This window comes from Siphateles boraxobius, unplaced genomic scaffold, assembly GCF_051911475.1.
Source record: "Siphateles boraxobius isolate OS27281-9 unplaced genomic scaffold, OSU_SipBor_1 41, whole genome shotgun sequence".
NCBI lineage: Eukaryota > Metazoa > Chordata > Actinopteri > Cypriniformes > Leuciscidae > Siphateles > Siphateles boraxobius.
The window spans coordinates 29832293-29853493 of NW_027509042.1; the positions used below are offsets into that span (position 1 = coordinate 29832293).

General features: G+C 47.8%; 1 protein-coding gene across 1 annotated transcript; it reads left to right on the forward strand.

Moving 5' to 3' along the window:
* Positions 1–835: 835 nt before the first annotated feature.
* LOC143707259 (uncharacterized) lies at positions 836–2000 on the forward strand. Its single transcript, XM_077199975.1, has 2 exons — positions 836–947; positions 1211–2000. Exons 1-2 carry the CDS (start codon positions 839–841, stop codon positions 1576–1578), a joined length of 477 nt encoding a protein of 158 aa, XP_077056090.1. The 5' UTR covers positions 836–838; the 3' UTR covers positions 1579–2000.
* The last annotated feature ends 19201 nt before the right edge of the window (positions 2001–21201 follow it).

Sequence of the window (21201 nt, forward strand, 5' to 3'; positions counted from 1 at the left end):
TGAGGCATACAAGAAAGTGTACAGTTCAACATTTGGCAAGTGTAGTGCACTTTGGAACAAATGTGGAAAATCCACCCTTGCAGCCGAAACTGTTGAAGATGCTTGCTCCCTCCAGCTGCTGCGTCCGAATTCCACCAGGTGGAACTCCCTGTTCCTGGCAGTGGAAAGACTGCTGAGAATAATTAAAGAAAAGGGAGAGGGGACCATCAGAGTCATCTGCACTGACTTAAAGCTTCCAATGTAAGTAGGAATTATGTGTTTTATTTCATCATAATCGAACATCTGGAATGTCTTTCTTTGTCCCATTCTTTCGTGGACACTAAAAACTTTACATTACATCACATTCAATCCCAACTTCCACTTCAATTTTACTGAATTACTCTTCCAGCAGTTATTTTGATGAATCCAATGAAATGGTTACAGTGTTATAAAAACAATGTTGTTGTGTTTTGTTTTCAACAGGTTTAATCCAGCTGAACTCGCCTTTCTCGCAGAGTATGCCGCTGCCATGACCCCTGTCGCCCAGGCTACCAACATCTTGCAAGCAGAAGCAAATGTCATGATGGGGTGGCTACTTCCAACCATCAACCTGCTCACTGTCAAACTTGACAGAGTCAAGTTGCCACTGAAGTACTGCAAGCCTCTGGTGGATGCTCTACAGGTAACTTTTACTATTGTATTTATTTTCTATTGTCTTATCTCTTCAATGATTCATTTTTATTAGATTTAAGTTTCTTTGCCACTTTGTCTCAATGCTTAAATGTTTTATGTAAAGTACATTTTGAATTGCCTTGTTGCTGAAATCTGCTATAAATAACCTGCCTTGCAGGTGGGAATCATGAACCGTTTTGGCCACATGTCAGGAGAACCAGAGTTGATCGCTGCTGCGATTCTGCTTCCGAAATTCCGAACGATGTGGACAAAGGATGAAGCCACAATCAAAACGGGTAAGATATCATGGGGATAGAGCAACATTAGGTGTATATTTTCACAATTTGTCATACTGGCAATTCACAAATCAAGATTCTGATTGCTGCACAACAAATTTACCCTTGGTACTAATAAAGAAACCTTGAATTATAGGTGCATGGATGGTACATGAAACTAAAATAGCAAACCTTAAATTAAAAGTTTGTGTTGGGGTCATGCCATGGCAGATTAGACAGTTGCATTAGTTGTATAATTTATATTTTTATCCACACTATTTCAGGAATTGACTACATCAGGCAGCATCTGGAAGAGCCCTCACTGCAGATAGGCGATGCCAGCAGGTCCACTTCGTCTGATGAGGATGACTTTTTCTCTGCCCTGCAGTCGTCTCAAATACAAGATGGCACCAAACAGCTGGATGGGTACATGGCCTGTTCAGCAGATCACATGGCCTTGCTGAAGTCCTTCCCAGCAGTGTGCAAGCTTTCTGTGAAGCTGAACACTCCTCTACCTGCCTCAGCGGCCTGTGAAAGGCTATTTAGCATCGCAGGACTTGTCTTCAGTCCAAGAAGAGTAAGACTGAATTCTGGCAACTTTGAAAACCAGCTTCTTTTGAAGATGAACAGACACCTTTTCAGTTTCAACTAATGACTGGCGTATTAGTAGCTGCTGGACATAGGTTGTGTGTGTGTGTGTGAGTGAGTGAGTGAGTGAGTGAGTGAGTGAGTGAGTGAGTGAGTGAGTGAGTGAGCGAGCGAGCGAGCGTGTGATGGAGCCCTACAAATGCCAATACCACATGACCAAAATGTTCTCCCTACCAGCAGGTTTTTTTTGTTGTTGAAAGAAATAAGTTATTTATTTTTCATTTTTACCTGAAGTTCATACAAGTTCATGTTTGTTTTTTTCTTTGTCAGCTCTAAAAAAATGCTGTTTGTTCTTTGAACTTAAGAGATTGTGCCTGAAAAGTCCTGGAAAAGACTGATTTTGATTTGATGAGTGAGATTAAGAAGATATGGGAACCCTGAATATGCTTTACTGTAAGAAAGCCACAATAAATGTCACAATCAAAGTTCTAACCGCTTGCTTTTTTTATATATATATATCAAAAAAAAAAATTTTTACTTTTACTTCAAATACTTAAGTACATTAAATATCAGAAAATTACTTTTGATACTTAAGTACAGTATATATCAGATACTTTTACTTAAGTAATATTCTAAAAGGTAACTTTCACTTCTACCAAAGTCTTTTTCTAGTACGATACTTGTACTTTTACTCAAGTATTGCTTTCTAGTACTTTATACAACACTGGTTCCGGTTCTTATTATTATTCCTACTTTTTCTTTTTCTTCTTCTTCCGACTGGGCGTCTATGGCAGCCCATAGAACCGTTTGCGGGAAAGTTGTTTTGGTTTGACATTCTGATAGAGGACAGTCCCAACATTAAATACACCAATTTTGCTGTCTCTAACTCATTCCCTTTAGTGCCACCACCTGTCCAAAGTTTCACTTTTATTATGCTAATAACTTTTGAACCGTAAGGCCTATCAACAAAATTCATGACGATGACGATTCGATTGCACCCTATGAGGTAATTTTCCGTCATAACAAAATGCCTGCCATTTTGAATTGTTCAAAAAACCTACTTTTTCAAACTCGTCCTAGACGGTTTGTCCGATTTTCACCAAAATCGCACCAGATCATCTTCAGGCAGGGGGGACAAAAGTTTATGGAATTCAAGTTGATTCGTCAAACTGTTTTCGATAAACGCACGAAAAAAATTTACGTAGCGCTTGCGAAAACGGACGTAAGGCTGTATCTCCGCAACGCTTTATCGTATTGAGACCAAACTTGGTACACGTCATCACAAGCATGACCTGAGACTACACGCTGCGTTTCGGCACAGCGCCACCTACTGGTCCGGAGATACAGAAAATGTATATTTTTGCTTATAACTTCTGAACGGTTTGTGCAAAAATCATAAAAGTGGTCTCGTTAGATTCAGGGCATCATTTCGAGTCGAGAGATATCCATTTTCCCAGATCGGTCATTTTGGCTGTCGGCCATTTTGGCTGTCGGCCATTTTGAATTATGTGCTAAAATGCTGTATTTTCTGAACGCAAGAACGAATTGTTACGAAACTTGGTATGGGTCATCAGTACGATGCCCTGAAGGAGCCTGAGAAGTTTTGAAACAGCGCCACCTAGTGGTAAATTTTATTTTTCAAATGCTTATAACTCTAGGTGTGGTTGACTCATCTTCACGGGAGTCATCTCGTTAGGTTCCTGAATCCTTGCCGAGTCCACAAACATGCTAGGTTTTGGCTTACGGTTTGTGTAGCGTTGTGATTTAGTGCTTAAAAAACATTTGCCGATATCTTCGAAACCGTTAGTCCGATCGAGACGAAACCACTGTCAGAAGTTTGCAATCATAGCTGGTTAACTAAATGCAAATCAAATGCCACAATATTGATAGTAAGGGGTAGTAAAATTCAATCAAAATCACGTGTCAGTCATTTTTGACGTGTTTTTTTCATATAAATGTCTATAACTTCGAAGCGAATTGAGATATTTTCACCAAATTTGGCACACACATGTATGGGCTCATTCCGAGGACACGTGAAAAAAATTGTGAGTTTTCGCCTCTTGGTGGTGCTATAATAGAGCAAAACATGAAATTCCCATTGACTTCATGTGATGAAATGACAAAGAAGGTTCAATTGCAAGTAAAAGTATTTATTCAGATCTGGATAGTGACAGGGAGCAATATTGATAATGTCCAGGGATGAAGTGCACTTGGCAACACAGGGACCCTGGGGCAGCCCGTCAAGATGGTGAAGACTGAAGGCAGAAGGTAAAGGTGAAGAGTAATCCAGGTAGATGGCGATGAATGCAGAAAACAGAACCAGGAAGTGGGTAGCGGGGAAGACTGAGTGCTGGACGACAACGACGACACGGGAACAGTAGGACGGCAGGAACACAGCGAGAGACAGGCAGGCACACACCGGAACATCCACAACGCTCTGACAAAGACAGGGTGAAAACAGAGAGACTAAATAGTAATCGCTGATCAGCTGCAGCTGGCGCGCTGATCAGACACGGCTGATGGGAATAAGCGGCAGTGATCAGCGACACCGCCCACACGTAACACACACACACACAAGACGAGAACAGAGACAGCGAATTTATGAAACGTGACAGTACCCCTCCCCCTAGGAGCGCCTCCTGGCGCTCCCAGAAAGACTTACCTGTTGATTGTAATCATCAATAAGGGAGTGATCCAGAATGTCCCTAGCCGGAACCCAACTTCTCTCCTCCGGACCGTAACCCTCCCAGTCCACCAAGTACTGGAATCCGCGTCCCCTCCGTCTCGAGTCAAGAATACAATTAACCGAATACGTAGGCTCCCCATCTACGAGTCGCGGCAGTGGGGGAACCGGAGCCGGCGGATTAAGGTTAGAACGAAAAACAGGTTTCAATTTGGAGACATGAAAGGCGGGATGAATTCTCCTGTACGCCGGAGGAAGTTTGAGGCGGACTGTCACCGGACTAATGATCTTGGTGACAGTGAACGGGCCGATAAATTTAGGAGCTAACTTATTAGACACGGAACGGAGCGGAATGTTCTTGGTAGAAAGCCACACTTTTTGACCCACGACGTATACGGGAGGCCTTGACCGGTGGCAATCGGCCTTAGCCTTAGTGCGCGCCCCCACCTGGAGCAGAGTCTCACGGGCTCTGGTCCATGTGCGGTGGCACCTCTGGACGAAGGCGTGAGCAGAGGGGACCGCGACTTCGGATTCCAGACTTGGAAAAATTGGTGGCTGGTACCCTAGACTACACTCAAACGGTGAGAGGCCCGTGGATGACACTGGTAACGAGTTATGAGCGTACTCAACCATAGAAAGTTGTTGGCTCCAGGAAGAAGGATTCTTGGACACCAAACATCGCAACACTCTTTCCAGATCTTGGTTGGCTCGCTCGGTCTGACCATTGCTCTGGGGATGGTAACCCGAAGACAGACTGACTGTGGCTCCCAGTAATTTACAAAACTCCTGCCAAAATTTGGACACAAATTGAGACCCCCTGTCGGAGACCACGTCCATCGGGAAGCCATGTAAACGAAAGACGTGGTCAACAACAGTCACCGCTGTCTCCTTGGCTGAGGGTAATTTGGGCAAGGGGAGGAAGTGTGCTGCCTTCGAGAACCGGTCCACTACGGTTAAAACAACCGTCATGCGATTAGAGGGCGGGAGGGCGGTGACAAAATCAAGCGCTATGTGGGACCAGGGTCTCGAAGGGACAGACAGCGGCTGGAGTAACCCATCAGGAGGACGGTTAGATGTCTTACCAGTGGCGCAGACCGAGCAAGCCAAAACAAAACTGCGAATGTCACAAGCCATTAATGGCCACCAGAATCGTTGCTTTATTAAACAGCTAGTCCGATTAACTCCTGGATGACAAGCGATGCTGGAGCAGTGACCCCATCGTATGACTTCGGACCGTAACTCCTCCGGTACAAACAATCTACTCGGTGGGCACCCGGGCGGGGGCGTTACCCCTTCTAAGGCCGATATGACCCTCAATTCGACCTCTCATCTGAGTGCGGAGATAACTATCTTCTCTGGTAAAATGCACTCGGGAGTAACCGGGCGTTCGGAAGGAACAAAAATACGAGATAAGGAATCGGGTTTGATGTTTTTGGACCCGGGGGGTACGAAAGAGAAAAGTCAAAACGTCCGAAAAAAAGTGCCCATCGAGCTTGCCTGGAGTTGAGTCTTTCAGCAGATCTAATATATTCAAGGTTCTTATGATCGGTCCAAACGATAAAAGGTACCCCCGACCCCTCTAACCAATGACGCCACTCCTCCAACGCTAACTTGACCGCCAACAACTCCCTGTTACCAATGTCATAATTACGTTCGGCAGGTGATAAATGGTGGGACAAAAACGCGCAAGGGTGCATCTTGTTGTCTGAGGAAGAACGTTGGGATAGAACTGCACCTACCCCCACCTCTGACGTGTCGACCTCTACCACGAACTGACGTGAGGAATCAGGGGCGACTAGGATGGGAGCCGAAATGAAGCGGCTTTTGAGGTTGGAGAATACAGCCTCGGCTGAATCGGACCACCTGAACGTCGTTCTGGGAGAGGTCAAGGCAGTCAGAGGCGCGGCTAGTTGGCTGAAGTTGCGAATGAAACGCCGATAGAAGTTGGCGAACCCCAGAAACCTCTGTAGGGCCTTACGGGAATCTGGGCTTGGCCACTCTACCACAGCCTTAACCTTGTCAGGATCCATACGCACTCCCTCAGCAGAGACGATGTATCCTAGGAAAGGAACAGACTGTGCATGAAAAGCGCATTTCTCCGCCTTGACAAAAAGCCCATTCTCTAACAACCTCCGAAGCACTCGTCTGACGTGTTGAACATGTTCCTGGAGAGACGAAGAAAAAATCAATATGTCATCCAGGTAAACATATATTAACTGATCTACCATGTCTCTCAAAACATCATTGACGAGTGCCTGGAAAACCGCTGGGGAGTTGGATAGCCCGAACGGCATAACCAAGTATTCAAAATGGCCCCTGGGGGTGTTAAACACGGTTTTCCATTCATCCCCCTTCCTGATGCAAACCAAATGATAGGCGTTACGTAAATCCAATTTTGTGAAGATGGATGCTCCCTGCAATCTCTCGAAAGCTGAAGACATCAACGGCAAAGGGTAAGTATTCTTTATCGTGATGTTATTCAGCCCTCGGTAATCAATACAAGGTCGCAGAGAACCATCCTTCTTACCCACAAAAAAGAACCCCGCCCCCGCTGGAGAAGAGGAAGGGCGGATGAATCCGGAAGCTAAAGAATCAGAAATATATATCTCCATGGCCTCCCTCTCCGGAGTGGAAAGTGAGTAAAGTTTGCCCTTAGTCGGAGACTTACCTGGGATTAACTCTATAGCACAGTCATAGGGACGATGCGGAGGGAGAGAAGCAGCACGGGACTTACTGAACACCTCCTTCAGGTCAAGGTACTCAGGTGGCACATTAGATAAATTAACTGCCTCCTTCTGAAAAACAGGACAAGACACAGAAGAACAGGCAGACACAAGACAAGACTCATGACATTTAGTGCTCCAGGAAGAAACAGAGTTGTGTCCCCAGTCAATCCTCGGGCCATGCTGGATCAGCCAGGGGTGACCGAGGACGATGGGGGCCAGGGGTGAGTCCAGCAGGAGAAATGAGATCTGCTCGGTGTGATTGCCAGATGTAATGAGTGTAAGTGTATTAGTGGTAAGAGTTATGACAGGAAGTTCTTGACCATTAAGTGCACTGACGGAAATGGTGTTCTTGAGCGGGGTGATGGGTATACCAAGTGTCTGAGCCAGTGACAAGTCCATGAAGTTACCTTCAGCTCCCGAATCCAGTAATGCTTGGCAGACGTGGGAGCGGGCTGCCCACAGAAGTCTTACCGGAAGGAGAGTAGAGGATGAGGTCTTATCCACGGAGATCCCGCCCGACAGTAGCCTCCTGTTTACTGCCGGGCCCGGTCTTTTACTGGACAGTTGTCCCGAAAGTGTCCAGCTCCGCCACAGTACAGGCAAAGACCCCGGGATCTCCGTCTCTCTCTCTCCTCCCGGGAAAGCCGAGCTCGACCCACCTGCATGGGCTCGGGTTCGAAATCGAAGACATCACCACCGCTGGCCTGAGGGCATTCAACGCTCCCAGGATGAGGGAGCCTCCTGGGTAGTTGTTTCAGGCGGCTAAGGCGAGCGTCCACCCTCAAAGCCAGCTCTATTAGTCCATCAAGACTCTCAGGCAGGTCCAAGATGAATATCTCTCTCTGGATGCGGTCAGCCAGCCCATGCAGGAACATGTCCCACTGCGCCTCCTCGTTCCATTTGCACTCGGCGGCCAGGGTGCGGAAATCGATAGAGTAGTTAGAGACCGAGCGGCTACCTTGGCGAAGGTCGGCCAGTTGACGTGCCGCCTCCCTACCAGCTACCGCTCGGTCGAACACACGTCTCATCTCCTCCGAGAGCGCCTGGAACGAGGAGCAGCACTGGTGTTGGTTTTCCCACACCGCCGTTCCCCACAGAGCCGCCCGCCCTGAGAGTAGGGTCAGCACGAATGCCACTTTGGACTCCTCCGTACTGAAGGTCTGAGGTTGGAGGGCGAAAAACAGGGTACATTTCGTCAAAAAAGCTCTGCAGTAGTTAGTCTCACCAGAGTATAATTCCGGGGTAGGCAGGCGTGGTTCGGGCTGACGACTGGGTGCTGGTGTGGTGGGGGGAATCGGCGGTGGGCTGGGCGCAGTGGAACAGACGAGTTGTTGAATCTGTTGGGTCAGCTCGGACACCTGTGTTACCAAGACTTGAACTGCTCGTCCTGTGATTGCCAGATTCTCCTCTTGTTGGTCTATTCTTGAAGTGCTGCGTGATAGAAATTCTTGAAGGTCCGAGTTACTTGCTGAATCCATATCTGGTCAGAGCGTTCTGTGATGAAATGACAAAGAAGGTTCAAATGCAAGTAAAAGTATTTATTCAGATCTGGATAGTGACAGGGAGCAATATTGATAATGTCCAGGGATGAAGTGCACTTGGCAACACAGGGACGCTGGGGCAGCCCGTCAAGATGGTGAAGACTGAAGGCAGAAGGTAAAGGTGAAGAGTAATCCAGGTAGATGGCGATGAATGCAGAAAACAGAACCAGGAAGTGGGTAGCGGGGAAGACTGAGTGCTGGACAACAACGACGACACGGGAACAGTAGGACGGCAGGAACACAGCGAGAGACAGGCAGGAACACACCGGAACATCCACAACGCTCTGACAAAGACAGGGTGAAAACAGAGAGACTAAATAGTAATCGCTGATCAGCTGCAGCAGGCGCGCTGATCAGACACGGCTGATGGGAGTAAGCGGCAGTGATCAGCGACACCGCCCACACGTAACACACACACACACAAGACGAGAACAGAGACAGCGAATTTATGAAACGTGACACTTCAATACAGTTTTGTGATGTAAAATGCTATATTTAACAAATGCATTGCTGTAACCTTGTGAAACTCAGAATTTGCCACCAGCACCATCCCCTGAAGGTACTCAAAAGATTTCGAGACAGCGCCACCTGTTGGTCAAAAGTTTAAATTAAATTTCCAAAAATGCTAATAACTTTTGAAAATATATGCCTATTGTAATGACACTGGTCTAACTAGATTCCTTGGGTCATGCCGAGAACATATATACTAAGATTGACGTATTTGGACGAACTTCCTGTCCGCCATCTTTATTTACTTTCAAAACCTTCTTTTTCAAACTTATAGACCATTCTTCCGATTTTCACCAAAATCGAATCATATGATCTCCAAACCATGCCGACTAAAAGTTATGGATTTCGTGACGATAGACGAAACCGTTTTTGTATACCGCAGCAGCAAAGTTGAGGCATGCTGCCAAAATGACTATTAAGTCTTTATCTCTCTGCAATGCCTTCACATTTTGACACCAAACTTTGTATGTGTCATTGTCACCTCACTCTGACCACATCACATTGATTTCATAACTGCGCCACCTATTTGTGGGAAGTGATAATCCATAAAATCTTCTTAAAAGTTACTGTATATATGATTTTTCAGCCATTTTGCCAAATTCTCTTAAAATGTCTTTAATTGCTCCTTGCTGCAGTTGGTCTGCCACTCCCAGCCATGATGGCATCTGTTCCCGCTTCTTGCGCTTGGCCACGGTAATGGCTGCTTGCAGCTATATTTATTCTTCTTCTTCTTCCGACTGGGCGTCTATGGCAGCCCATAGAACCGTTTGCGGGAAAGTTGTTTTGATTTGACTTTCTGATAGAGGACAGTACCAACATTAAATACACCAATTTTGGTGTCTCTAACTCATTCCCTCTAGCGCCACCACCTGTCCAAAATTTCACTTTTATTATGCTAATAACTTGTGAACCGTAAGGCCTATCAACAAAATTATTTTTTCCTCTGATTCCGGAGCTCATGGCGATTCGATTGCACCCTATGACGCCATTTTCCGTCACAAAAATATGGCCGCCATTTTGAAATGTTCAAAAAATGTACTTTTTCGAACTCATCCTAGACGGTTTGTCCGATTTTCACCAAAATTGCACCATATCATCTTCAGGCAGTAGGGACCAAAAATCTTGGAATTCAAGTTGATTCGTCAAACCGTTTTCAATAAACTCACAAACACAAGCATGACCTGAGGCTACATAATGCTTTTCGGCGCAGCGCCACCTACTGGTCCGGAGATACAGAAAATGGCTGTTTTTGCTTATAACTTCTGAATGGTTTGTCCAAAAATCATAAAAGTGGTCTCGTTAGATTTTCCACCATACACTAAAAGATTATATAATAAGTTTATTTGGTTTTGCAAATAATCCATTGATGTCTGCCTCACTGCCTGCTGTGAGTTTGTTTGCTTCGAGGCTGTAAGCTCCGTCTAAGCCTCGTATTAGCTTCTTATTTCTTTCTGTTTTGAACCATCATTTACTATCATTTCTAGTTGTTTATACTACTAAATACAGCTTACCCAACATCTCAGATTAACCTGACATCACTAGCTTCCGTTATTGTTAGCACAACACGCTAGTAACTCGCTAGCCTGTTAACGCGCCACCCATGCGCTCAGTTATTTATTTATTTTTCTCTTGCGCGCCCGCAAGCAGCACATTGCCTGTGCAGCACAATAGTATCCAGTTGCAGACTCGCAGCACCAACAGTTTGAGAACCCCAGCGCCAGAACCAGAACTAAGGGGCGGAGCTTACATTCTAACATCACCGCCAGGACCGGAAGTGAGGGGCGGAGCTTACGTTCTAAACCGAGTAACGCCACCTAACGTTTTGGAACGTAATTTGCTTAGACAAGAAACGGCTTGCTTTTGTTACGCACGAAAGTCATACTTTATAAGTATGTTATAATGATACATTAAGGTACAGTACAATAAGCATTTTAAAGCATTGATTTTGTGTAATATAATTGTACATAGTTATCCGTTTCATTGTATTATGAGAGTTACTTCATGATCATGATGGTGAAAAATAATGCTTGAAACTTATGGGCATTTTATCCACCTTATTCCTGACGAGCTTACTGCGTTTTGAATTATGGGTGGCACTTCCGGTTTGGGGAACTTCCATTCAAAAAGACTGAAAGGAATCATTTCAAATCATAAGGTTGCCCTACAAATAAAGCTTATCTGTCAGTTTGACTCAATGAGCTATCAGTTTTCTTTCATGTTTTATTTAAGAATAACATGAGAATAACTAACACTTGGTATTTTAATGTGACAAGAATATCTATGGCAAGAGCTCTTTTCAGTCAGTGTGAAAAAGGTCAACATATACTGCACATTTGTGGTTTGTTCTCCCGATTTAATTTAGGATATATATATATATATACCATTAATAATTCAATGGAATGCACGAAGAATCGTCTACGGTTACGTATGTAACCCTCGTTCCCTGAGTAGGGAACGGTGACGTTACGTCGACGAATGGGGTTTTGCTTAGAAAGCCTATCAACTTCGAGTATTACAAAACGAGCCAATGGCAAAGAAATGCAATGGGTCTGCGGAATTTGCATGGCGTAACTCCGCCCCACCTCGTGGGTATAAAAGGAGGAAGCCGGCAGCAAGCAGATATTTTTCTTCGCTGAGGAGCCAAGACTGAGCTCAGGCGATCCCCGCGGTACAGCGGAAAGTGGCAGGCAGACATAACGTCTCTGTTACCTACTCAGGGAACGAGGGTTACATACGTAACCGTAGACGTTCCCTTTCGTTGTCACTCCGAGTTACGTCGGATGACGACGAATGGGGTTACCAGTCTAATCACTCCACCTTCTCAGCTGTCTTCCAGTGCCCTGCGTAAATCGAGATCCCTGTCGAGACTGGACGAAGGACTCCATTTAACACAGGAATACCAAGGTACACTGGGAAGCATATCCCAAGCTAGGGGAAGTATGCAATTAATGCCAACCCGGAGGGGGGGGAACTTAGAGAATACACATATGACCCTAAGGAACATATGGAGAACACTGGGGTATCCAGCCGCAGGTGGAATATTTCAACCCCAGGGGTGGCAAGGTGGCTTGCCAAGGGAAAGACACATGCTCCGAGAGGCTTACAGTGGAAATACACATGTGGGGGTCGCTCAGGGGAGGGACCATGCACACGGGTGGCACCTAGCCGACGCACAGGCAATAGACACTGGCGCCAACGTCGGCAGTGCTGGAGGAACTCAGGGCTTTAGGGGAAGCTCACCTGAGGAGAATATCGCACGTATCCAGTCCGTGGAGTGGAATGGCGAGCAAGCGAAGACACCTGAGCGGGTCCAGTACAAGGTGGTTGAAGCGAGTACATGAGAGGACACTGGCTCCACTCGGAGATTGTAGAATCTGGCGAATGTGTTAGGTGTCGCCCAGCCTGCAGCTCTGCAGATGTCTGTTAGCGAGGCGCCATGCGGTAGAGCCCAAGAGGATGCCACACTCCGGGTGGAGTGGGCAGTCACACCAAGGGGGCACGGTCGACCTCGCTGCTGGTATCCCAAAGCAATGGCGTCCACTATCCAGTGAGACAACCTTTGCTTGGAGAGAGCCTTTCCCTTCAGCTTCCCACCATAACAGACAAAGAGCTGGTCTGAGGTCCCGAAACACTGCGTCCTGTCTACATAGGCGCGGAGAGCGCGTACTGGACAGAGCAGTGCCAAGGCTGGGTCTGCCTCCTCCGGGGGCAGCGCTTGCAGGTTCACAACCTGGTCCCGGAAGGGAGTGGTAGGAACCTTGGGCACATATCCAGGCCGGGGTCTCAGGATCACGTGAGAGTAAGCCGGCCCGAATTCCAGGCACGCTTCGTCAACGGAGAATGCGTGCAGGTCCCCTACCCTCTTGATGGAGGCCAGAGCAACCAGGAGCGCTGTCTTCATAGACAGGAATTTAAGCTCGACTGATTGCAGTGGCTCAAACGGAGCACTCTTCAGGGCAGTTAGAACCACTGAGAGGTCCCAAGAGGGAACGAGAGGAGGGCGAGGCGGATTTAGTCTCCTCGCTCCTCTCAGGAACCTGATGACCAGGTCGTGCTTCCCCACCGACTTACCTTCGATGAGGTCATGGTGTGCGGCAATAGCGGCAACATAGACCTTCAGGGTGGAGGGAGACAGCCTTCGCTCCAGCCCCTCTTGAAGGAAGGAAAGCACAACGCTGATCGAGCATCTCCGGGGGGTCTTCTCGGTGAGAATAGCACCAGCTGACGAAGAGGTTCCACTTCAACGCATAGACGTGTCTCGTGGACGACGCCCTAACCGAAGTGATGGTAGCCACCACCGCTGGTGGTAGGGTACTCAAACCTGCCTCGTCCCGTCGAGGACCCACACGTGGAGGTTCCAGAGATCGGGACGAGGGTGCCATAGGGTGCCCCGTCCCTGAGAAAGAAGGTTCTTCCTCAGAGGGATCGGCCAGGGAGGTGCTGTTGCGAGGAGTACTAGTTCGGGGAACCAAGTCCGGTTGGGCAGTAAGGGGCAACCAGGATGACCTGCTCCTCGTCCTCCCTGACCTTACTCAAGGTCTGCGCAAGAAGGCTCACTGGGGGAAATGCATACTTGCGGCCCTGCGGCCAGCTGTGCGCCAGAGCATCCGTGCCGAGCGTGCCCTCGGTCAGGGAATAAAACTGGGCGCAATGGGTCGAGTCGTGGCAGGCAAACAGATCTATCTGTGCGTCCCCGAACTGGTCCCAAAATCAGCTGGACTGACTGGGGATGGAGTCGCCATTCTCCAGGGAGTGGCTGAAGCCGTGAGAGCTCGTCGGCTGCACAGTTCAGCGCTCCGGGAATGAAAATGACTCGAAGCGACCTCAGATGCTTCTGACTCCATAGGTGGAGGTGGCGGGCGAGTTGTGACATACGGCGCGAGCGTAGACCACCTTGATGGTTGATGTACGCTACTGTGGCGGTATTGTCTGATCGGACTAGTACGTGTTGACCCCTGAGCAGCGCCCGGAAGCGGTGCAGGGCAAGGCGTACTGCCAACAACTCGAGGCAATTGACATGCCATAGCCGCTGGGGTCCTGTCCAGGAGCCCGCAGCAGCATGTCCATTGCACATGGCGCCCCAGCCCGTGGTGGAGGCATCTGTTGAGACAACAACATGCCGGGAAGCTCGTTCCAGGGGGACACCCGCCCTGAGAAAACTGAGGTTCGACCACGGGGTGAAGAACTGACGGCAGGTCGGAGTAACTGGTACTTGGAGCGTGCCGTGTTGCCATGCCCACCTCGGGACTCGGTCGCGAAGCCAAAGCTGAAGCGGTCTCATATGAAGCAATCCGAGCGGCATGACCGCGGCTGCAGATGCCATATGCCCCAGGAGCCTCTGAAAGAGTTTCAGTGGAACCGCACTCCTGCCCTCAAATTGTCTCAGGCAAGTCAGCAGTGACTGCGCGCGCGTGCTCGTAAGCTGCACGGACATGGCGACCGAGTCGATGTCCATATCGAGAAAAGAGATCCTCTGCACGGGGCAAAGTTTGCTCTTCTCCCAGTTGACCCGAAGGCCCAGACGAGCTAGGTGCCGAAGTACTAGGTCCCTGTGTTCGCAAACCTGATCTCGAGAGTGAGCTAGGATCAGCCAGTCGTCGATATAACTCAGGATGCGAACCCCGTGTTCCCGGAGGGGAACAAGGGCAGCCTTGATGACCTTCGTGAAGATGCGAGGAGACAGGGCTAGCCCGAAAGGGAGAACCGCGTACTGGTATGCCTGCCCCTCGAAAGCAAACCGGAGGAACGGTCTGTGTCGAGGAAGAATGGAGACATGAAAGTAGGCGTCCTTCAGGTCGATCACTGCAAACCAATCCTGGGGCCGTATGTGTTCGAAAACGCGTTTGGCGGTGAGCATCTTGAACAGCATCCTGTGAAGGGAGCGGTTCAGCACGCGCAAGTCCAGGATTGGCCGTAACCCACCGGTTTTCTTGGGGACAATGAAGTAGGGGCTGTAGAAGCCGGACCTCATCTCGGCTGGAGGGACAGTCTCGATTGCACCCTTCGCCAGCAGGTTGGCAATCTCTGCTCTCATGATGGGGGCATTGCCACCGACCAAAGTGGAGCGGACTCCCCTGAAGCGGGCAGGAGACAGTGCGAACAGAATCGCATAGCCGAGCCTGATGGTCCGCGCGATCCAGCCGGACAGACGGGGAAGCTCTAACCAGGCTCCCAGGAACTGAACCAGGGGGATCATGCGAACCACAGGCGTCCCCCCGGCGGGGCAGCGAAGCGGAGTAACTGGCCCAGACGTGGACGGCATAGCGGCCCCGGTGTGGGGGCACAGTTAGCAACCGCACCCTGGCAGAGGGGGCCAGGGGAGGACCAGGCTGGTCGTCCCGCGGGGGCCTGCTCTGCCAGGGGTCTGGCGACAGAGGGGGACAAGGGTGAAGCGGTCTGTGGACGGCACGCCGTGTCAACCGCCTCTGGGACAGAGGGGGGCGAGGAGAGCATGGCTTGTGGGCGGCGCTCTGTGTCGCCCGAGAACTCTGTGAGCTCAGGGAAGAGGGGATTGTTTCTGTCTTTAACCACATTAGGGTGCTGCCCACCCGTGGGTGAGCAGCGGGGAGTGGAGAACAAAAGATTCTCCCCCGGCCCTCCACCGGGGGAAGGAGTGGTCCTGCTACCACCTCCTGAGAAACAACCATCATCCCTGAGCAGCCCGTCTCAGGAGCGCCGCTTGGCCCGGCGTTTAGCGGGGGGCGGGGCAGGAGAGGGCTGAGGCGCCTTCTTGCGGCTTCCTCCGCGACCGGCCCTGGGTGGAGGCTGCTGCGTGGTCCGGGCGGGAGGGGCGGGAGCCGCAGGAGGGCGCCCTCGGCGGGAAACAGGTCGAGGCGTCTGCCCGGCCGGCTGGGTGGAGGCAGCAGCGGGCCGGCGGGGCAGAATGTGTTTGATGGTCTCCGTCTGTTTCTGGGCGGTTGAAAACTGTTGGGCAAAATCTTCAACTGCACCACCAAAGAGGCCGGCCTGCGTCAAGGGGGCGTTAAGCAGACGGGTCCGCTCCGCGTCCCGCATGTCAGCCAGGTTCAGCCACAGATGTCTCTCCTGGACCACAGCTGTGGACATCACCAGACCCAGGGAGCGCGCGGTAACCTTCGTCGCCCGGAGAGCAAGGTCGGTATTGGCGCGCAGCTCATCAAAGAGCCCTGGGTCTGTCCTACCCTCGTGCATGTCTCTGAGCATCTGGGCCTGGTAGACCTGCAGAGTGGCCATAGCATGCAGTGAAGCAGCCGCCTGTCCCGCCGCTCTGTAAGACTTCGCCACCAGGGTCGACGAAAATCTACAGGCTTTGGATGGGTGCTTAGGCTCGCCCCGAGAAGAAGCACTCTGAGGACATAGTTGCATGGCAACAGAGCGTTCAACCGGGGGAAGCCCAGTGTACCCACGGGCAGCTGCCTCATCGAGGGGAGGAAAGGCGGATGAGACCAGCGAGCGGTCCCGAGAAGACAGGGGGGTCTTCCAGGACTTCGAGATCTCATCATGCACATCCGGGAAGAAAGGTATTGGGGTTTGCCGAGGACGAGGGTCGGCGGCCTTACCCAAAAAACAATCGTCCAGCCGCGAGCGCTCAGGACAGGGTGGAGGCCTCCAGTCAAGTCCGATGCTCGCGGCTGCCCGGGAAAGCATGGCCGTCATCTCCGGATCAGACTCGAGCACAGCCGTATGCACACCGGAAGGTGGCAGCTGTGACGAGCCCTCACTTCCAGAAGACTCAAACCGGCCTAGTGATGCTGCAACAGACATGGCATCTTCCTCTGTAGCTTCAACTGAAACACGCGGGCCACCAGAGGGTAGACCCTCGGGAATCAGCAGTTCGCTAGCGGGCACCGTCATTGAAGAGGGGGGCTGGAGTCGCGGACACATAGTCGGCGCCTTGTTCCAGACCGTAACCCTCAGGTCACCCTGGCCACCAGCCGCAGAGCGGGGGGTGGATGAGGGGAATCTCACTCTTGCGAGTTCACGGAGTCTCGACCGTAATGACGCGATGGTCATGTTCCCACAGAGAGAACATGAGTCATCCACAAGCGCTGCTCTAGCATGATCAATGCCCAAACATACTATGCAACGCTCGTGCCCATCAGAGTCCGATACCAATCTGCCGCAACCAGAAGTACACGGGCGAGACATCTTTAAAAAGACGTGCCATGTGTAAGCTCTTTTTGTTAGAGAAAACTCAAGTGTTGAAGCACCCGGGGAGAAACGCACCGACTGGCAGACCACTGCAACAGATCAGCAGGAAGCACGCTCTCGCTGTAGATCGCCGTCACACCAACACTGAAGGTACTCGTTTGTAAAGCTGACAATTCAGAGATGGCTTGTGGAGAGAAGAATACACTTGGCTCCAAAGCGAAAACATATCTGCTTGCTGCCGGCTTCCTCCTTTTATACCCACGAGGTGGGGCGGAGTTACGCCATGCAAATTCCGCAGACCCATGGCATTTCTTTGCCATTGGCTCGTTTTGTAATACTCGAAGTTGATAGGCTTTCTAAGCGAAACCCCATTCGTCGTCATCCGACGTAACTCGGAGTGACAACGAAAGGGAACTCTTTTTTTTTCTCTCCAAATCCTCACGTCTCTTTTCAGGTTTGGTTTCACAGGTAAATACAATTTATTATCTGTCAAAATGATTGAAATCACTTTGAAATAGTATCACGCAATGCTGAAGTAATTTGTTTTATTATTATAAAGGTAACATATGTTACATTATATACATTTCCACATATTTAACCGTCCGATTATTTGGTGGAAAGATGCTTTTACACTTTTAAATGCCCTTTTAATATCCAATGGTTGAAGGGTGAGTAGAATAATGTAATGTCATTGTACACAGTTTAAAAAAATATATATTATTGCTAGTCTTTCACTGATTGTTTACAGCTTGACGGAAGTTACACCCATAATTCGCGCAAAGCGTCATGCATAGGAATAATGTGGATATAAACTATACTTTATATCACAAGAACATGTGCAGCATGCATTTTTCTTTATGTAAAACAATGTCAAAAATCTAAAAAAGAGAGAGAATATTCGGCATTGTTTTAAAAGAAACAATACAAATGTATACAACAAATCACCAATTCACCCCTAGGCCCATTTTATCATGACAATCCTGTATACATTTAACTTACAATGTATCAAATGAGGAACTCACTCTCAGGCCCATTTTGTCCTTACATTATTGCAAAAATAACTATAATGCAATAATAATAATTCCGCCCCTCCCTCACTTCCGGTTCTGGCGCTGGGGTTCTGAAACTGGTGGTGCTGCGGGTCTGCAGCTGGATATATCTCGTGCAGCAAGGCAAATGGGTGACAGTGAGGGATCGCTCTAGTCGTGGATCAAAAAAACACTCTTCCGTTCCGATTACCATAACAAATCGATTTGCCCCGCTCAGTGAGACAACCACTGAGAATTCTGTTGATTGTGCCCTTGTAATTGGTGATTCGATCACACGGAACGTGAAAATAAAATAGAGACACCAGCCACCATAGTCACATGTTTGCCGGGAGCCAGAGCGCCTGACATCAAAGCAAATTTAAAAGTGCTGGCTAATGCTAATCGTAAATTCTCTAACATTTTTATTCACGTCGGCACTAATGATGTTCGACTCCGCCAGTCGGAGATCACCAAAATGAATATTAAAGAGGTGTTTGAACTCGCAAGTACAATGTCAGGCACTGTAATTTGCTCTGGCCCCCTTCCTGTTCGAAGGAGTGATGAGATAGTTAGTAGATAGTGTTCAATCAATGGCTGGCTGTCTAAGTGGTCTCCGCAAAATAAAATAGAATTCATAGACAATTGGAAAAGTTTTTGGGGCAAACCTGACCTGTTGAAAAGAGATGGTATTCATCCCTCCTGGGATGGTGCTGCTCTTCTCTCTAGTAATTTGGCTCATAGTCTTAGAGATAAAACATGATAAGTTTCCAGATCTGACGAAGGACCTTCGCCTGGACTCGGTGACAATGCAGTGCTGAAGAGCCAACTAGCCTCTCCCTATGGAGGATCCCTATACCACTCTACAGATAAAGCGTTGTGGAATTTCCGGTTTGCGTACCTACCCAAAGTGATAAAATAAAATAAAATTCTGCATCAAAATGTATAGGCAAGACAAGTAGTTTGTTTAGGGATGGTTTGTAGGGAATTACAAACCTGCGAACATATATTCAAACGCACATACCTATAGAATCAATTCTTAATGCGCATGTGAACACCATCAGCGTATCACAGGTTCGCGTTTAAAGTCTGTTTAGAAAGAACGGTGCCGTCTTAGTAGCCCCTAATTTAATAACAAATGACCATTACGACGGAAGTGAATCAATCAAAACTAACTTTAGCTGGAAATAACATTATTCAAGAACCACTAAAAAACCAAACCAATCTGTTACCTTAAATTATATGTTTATCTCTGTAAAAATCTGCTTTGAAACAATCTACATTGTTAAAAGGGCTATATAAATTGAGGATGACATGAAAGTCATTACAATAGTTTTATTTTTATTTTTTATGTTAACTATACTGTTACAACCACTGAATGCATCAAACACCACTGTTCATGGTTTGTCTGAAACAAACATTTATGTGGCATAAATCTTTTTTCATTTGTCTAAATTCCATTTGTCAAATTTAAATGGAGGCAGGAATATCTACATCTATAAAAAATTTGAATTTGAGTCAGCTTGTGTTTGCCGTGTATGTAGCTAAATGGAAGAGATAGTATAGATAAAAAGATTATACAGCTGTACAGGTATGTTTCACAGACAATATCTAGTTTCATACTTTGTTGACAATGGCAAGTCTTGTACACCCATACACAAAACTAACTTCGAAGCATTATTATTACAATGGACTGGAATTACCTTACCTTAAATTGTTTATCTCTGTAAAGCTGCTTTGAAACAATCTACATTGTTAAAAGCGCTATATAAATGAGGATGACTTGACTTTGAACTTAATTTTGACACAACAAACGAATGAGGCTTGTTCTCCTGCATCGAACAAGCACATTTGAGCATTCCTTAAAATTTTTTTTAATAAAAACATGTATCTGATCAAAATGCATTTTGACATTTGCTTTATTACACTAATGGCAGTCATGTAAATAGTTTGATATTATGTTAATAAACTAAACATTTAAGCATGAAACAAAATCTCTGTACTGGTCGGTATACAAAAACATCTTATATTGGAGAACAATCAAAAAATAACCATTAGGGGTATTACGTAGTCTACAAGTTATTTATAATTGCAAAAATAAAACTTAGAAATAGGTTTACTAGTTAGGGAACATTCTAAATCATCTTTTTAATAACTTGTAAACAAAATATTAACGTAGCCTATTTAAAGGTCATTATTTAAAGTGCTTATTAAAGTTGTTATTTAGTAGGCCAAAAATAGACAAATAGTTACTAAATAGACTGTGCACTAACCTTGTTTTATACAGTCTATGGCACTAAACTATTACATGAAAATCAGAATGTTACACTGTAAACCCTAATAAGTTGAGACTACTCAAATGATTTGAGGAAAGTGTTTGCGTAAGTTAAATGGAGTAATGGGGAAATTAAACTCAATTGAGTTGACCTAATGTGGTCTTCTCATTGAATTAACTTAAATGTTTAAATAAAGATAACGTCCTGGTTGCGTGTGCAACCCACCGTTCCCTGAAGGAGGGAACGGAGGACGTAGTCGACGGTCGACTGAATTGGGATCTCGCTAGAGAGCCTATCCTCTTCGAGTACTATTGAACGAGCCAATGTAATTGGCGTACGTGATTCGCATCACACACTCCGCCCCCGCGGCGCTGGTATAAATACGGAAGTGGATGCACGCACTAGTTGCTTTTCGCTGAGGAGCCGAGAGTAACCCGGGGTCAGCGGTGGTCCAGCGGTAGTGGCAGGGAACGGTGGGTTGCATACGCAACCAGGACGTTCCCTTTCAGTCGATAACGTCAGACGTAGTCGACGGTCGACTGAATTGGGATAACCTTTGAAAACGCCACTAACGCTACCACCTTCCAGTGCCTAAACCAAAGCTTCCTGATGCCCCCGCAAATTTAAGGCGGGGAAGGACAGGGCTTAGGCCAGGGAAGTCACTGCTGTTCCTACAGGACCACTGGGAAAGCGTTCCCCGTACATTGGAAGGAAGGGACGCTGCGGAAGCCACATTCAACCCAGAGGGAGGTAACGTGGAGAATACACATATGAACTGGGCGGAAACCGGGCAGTC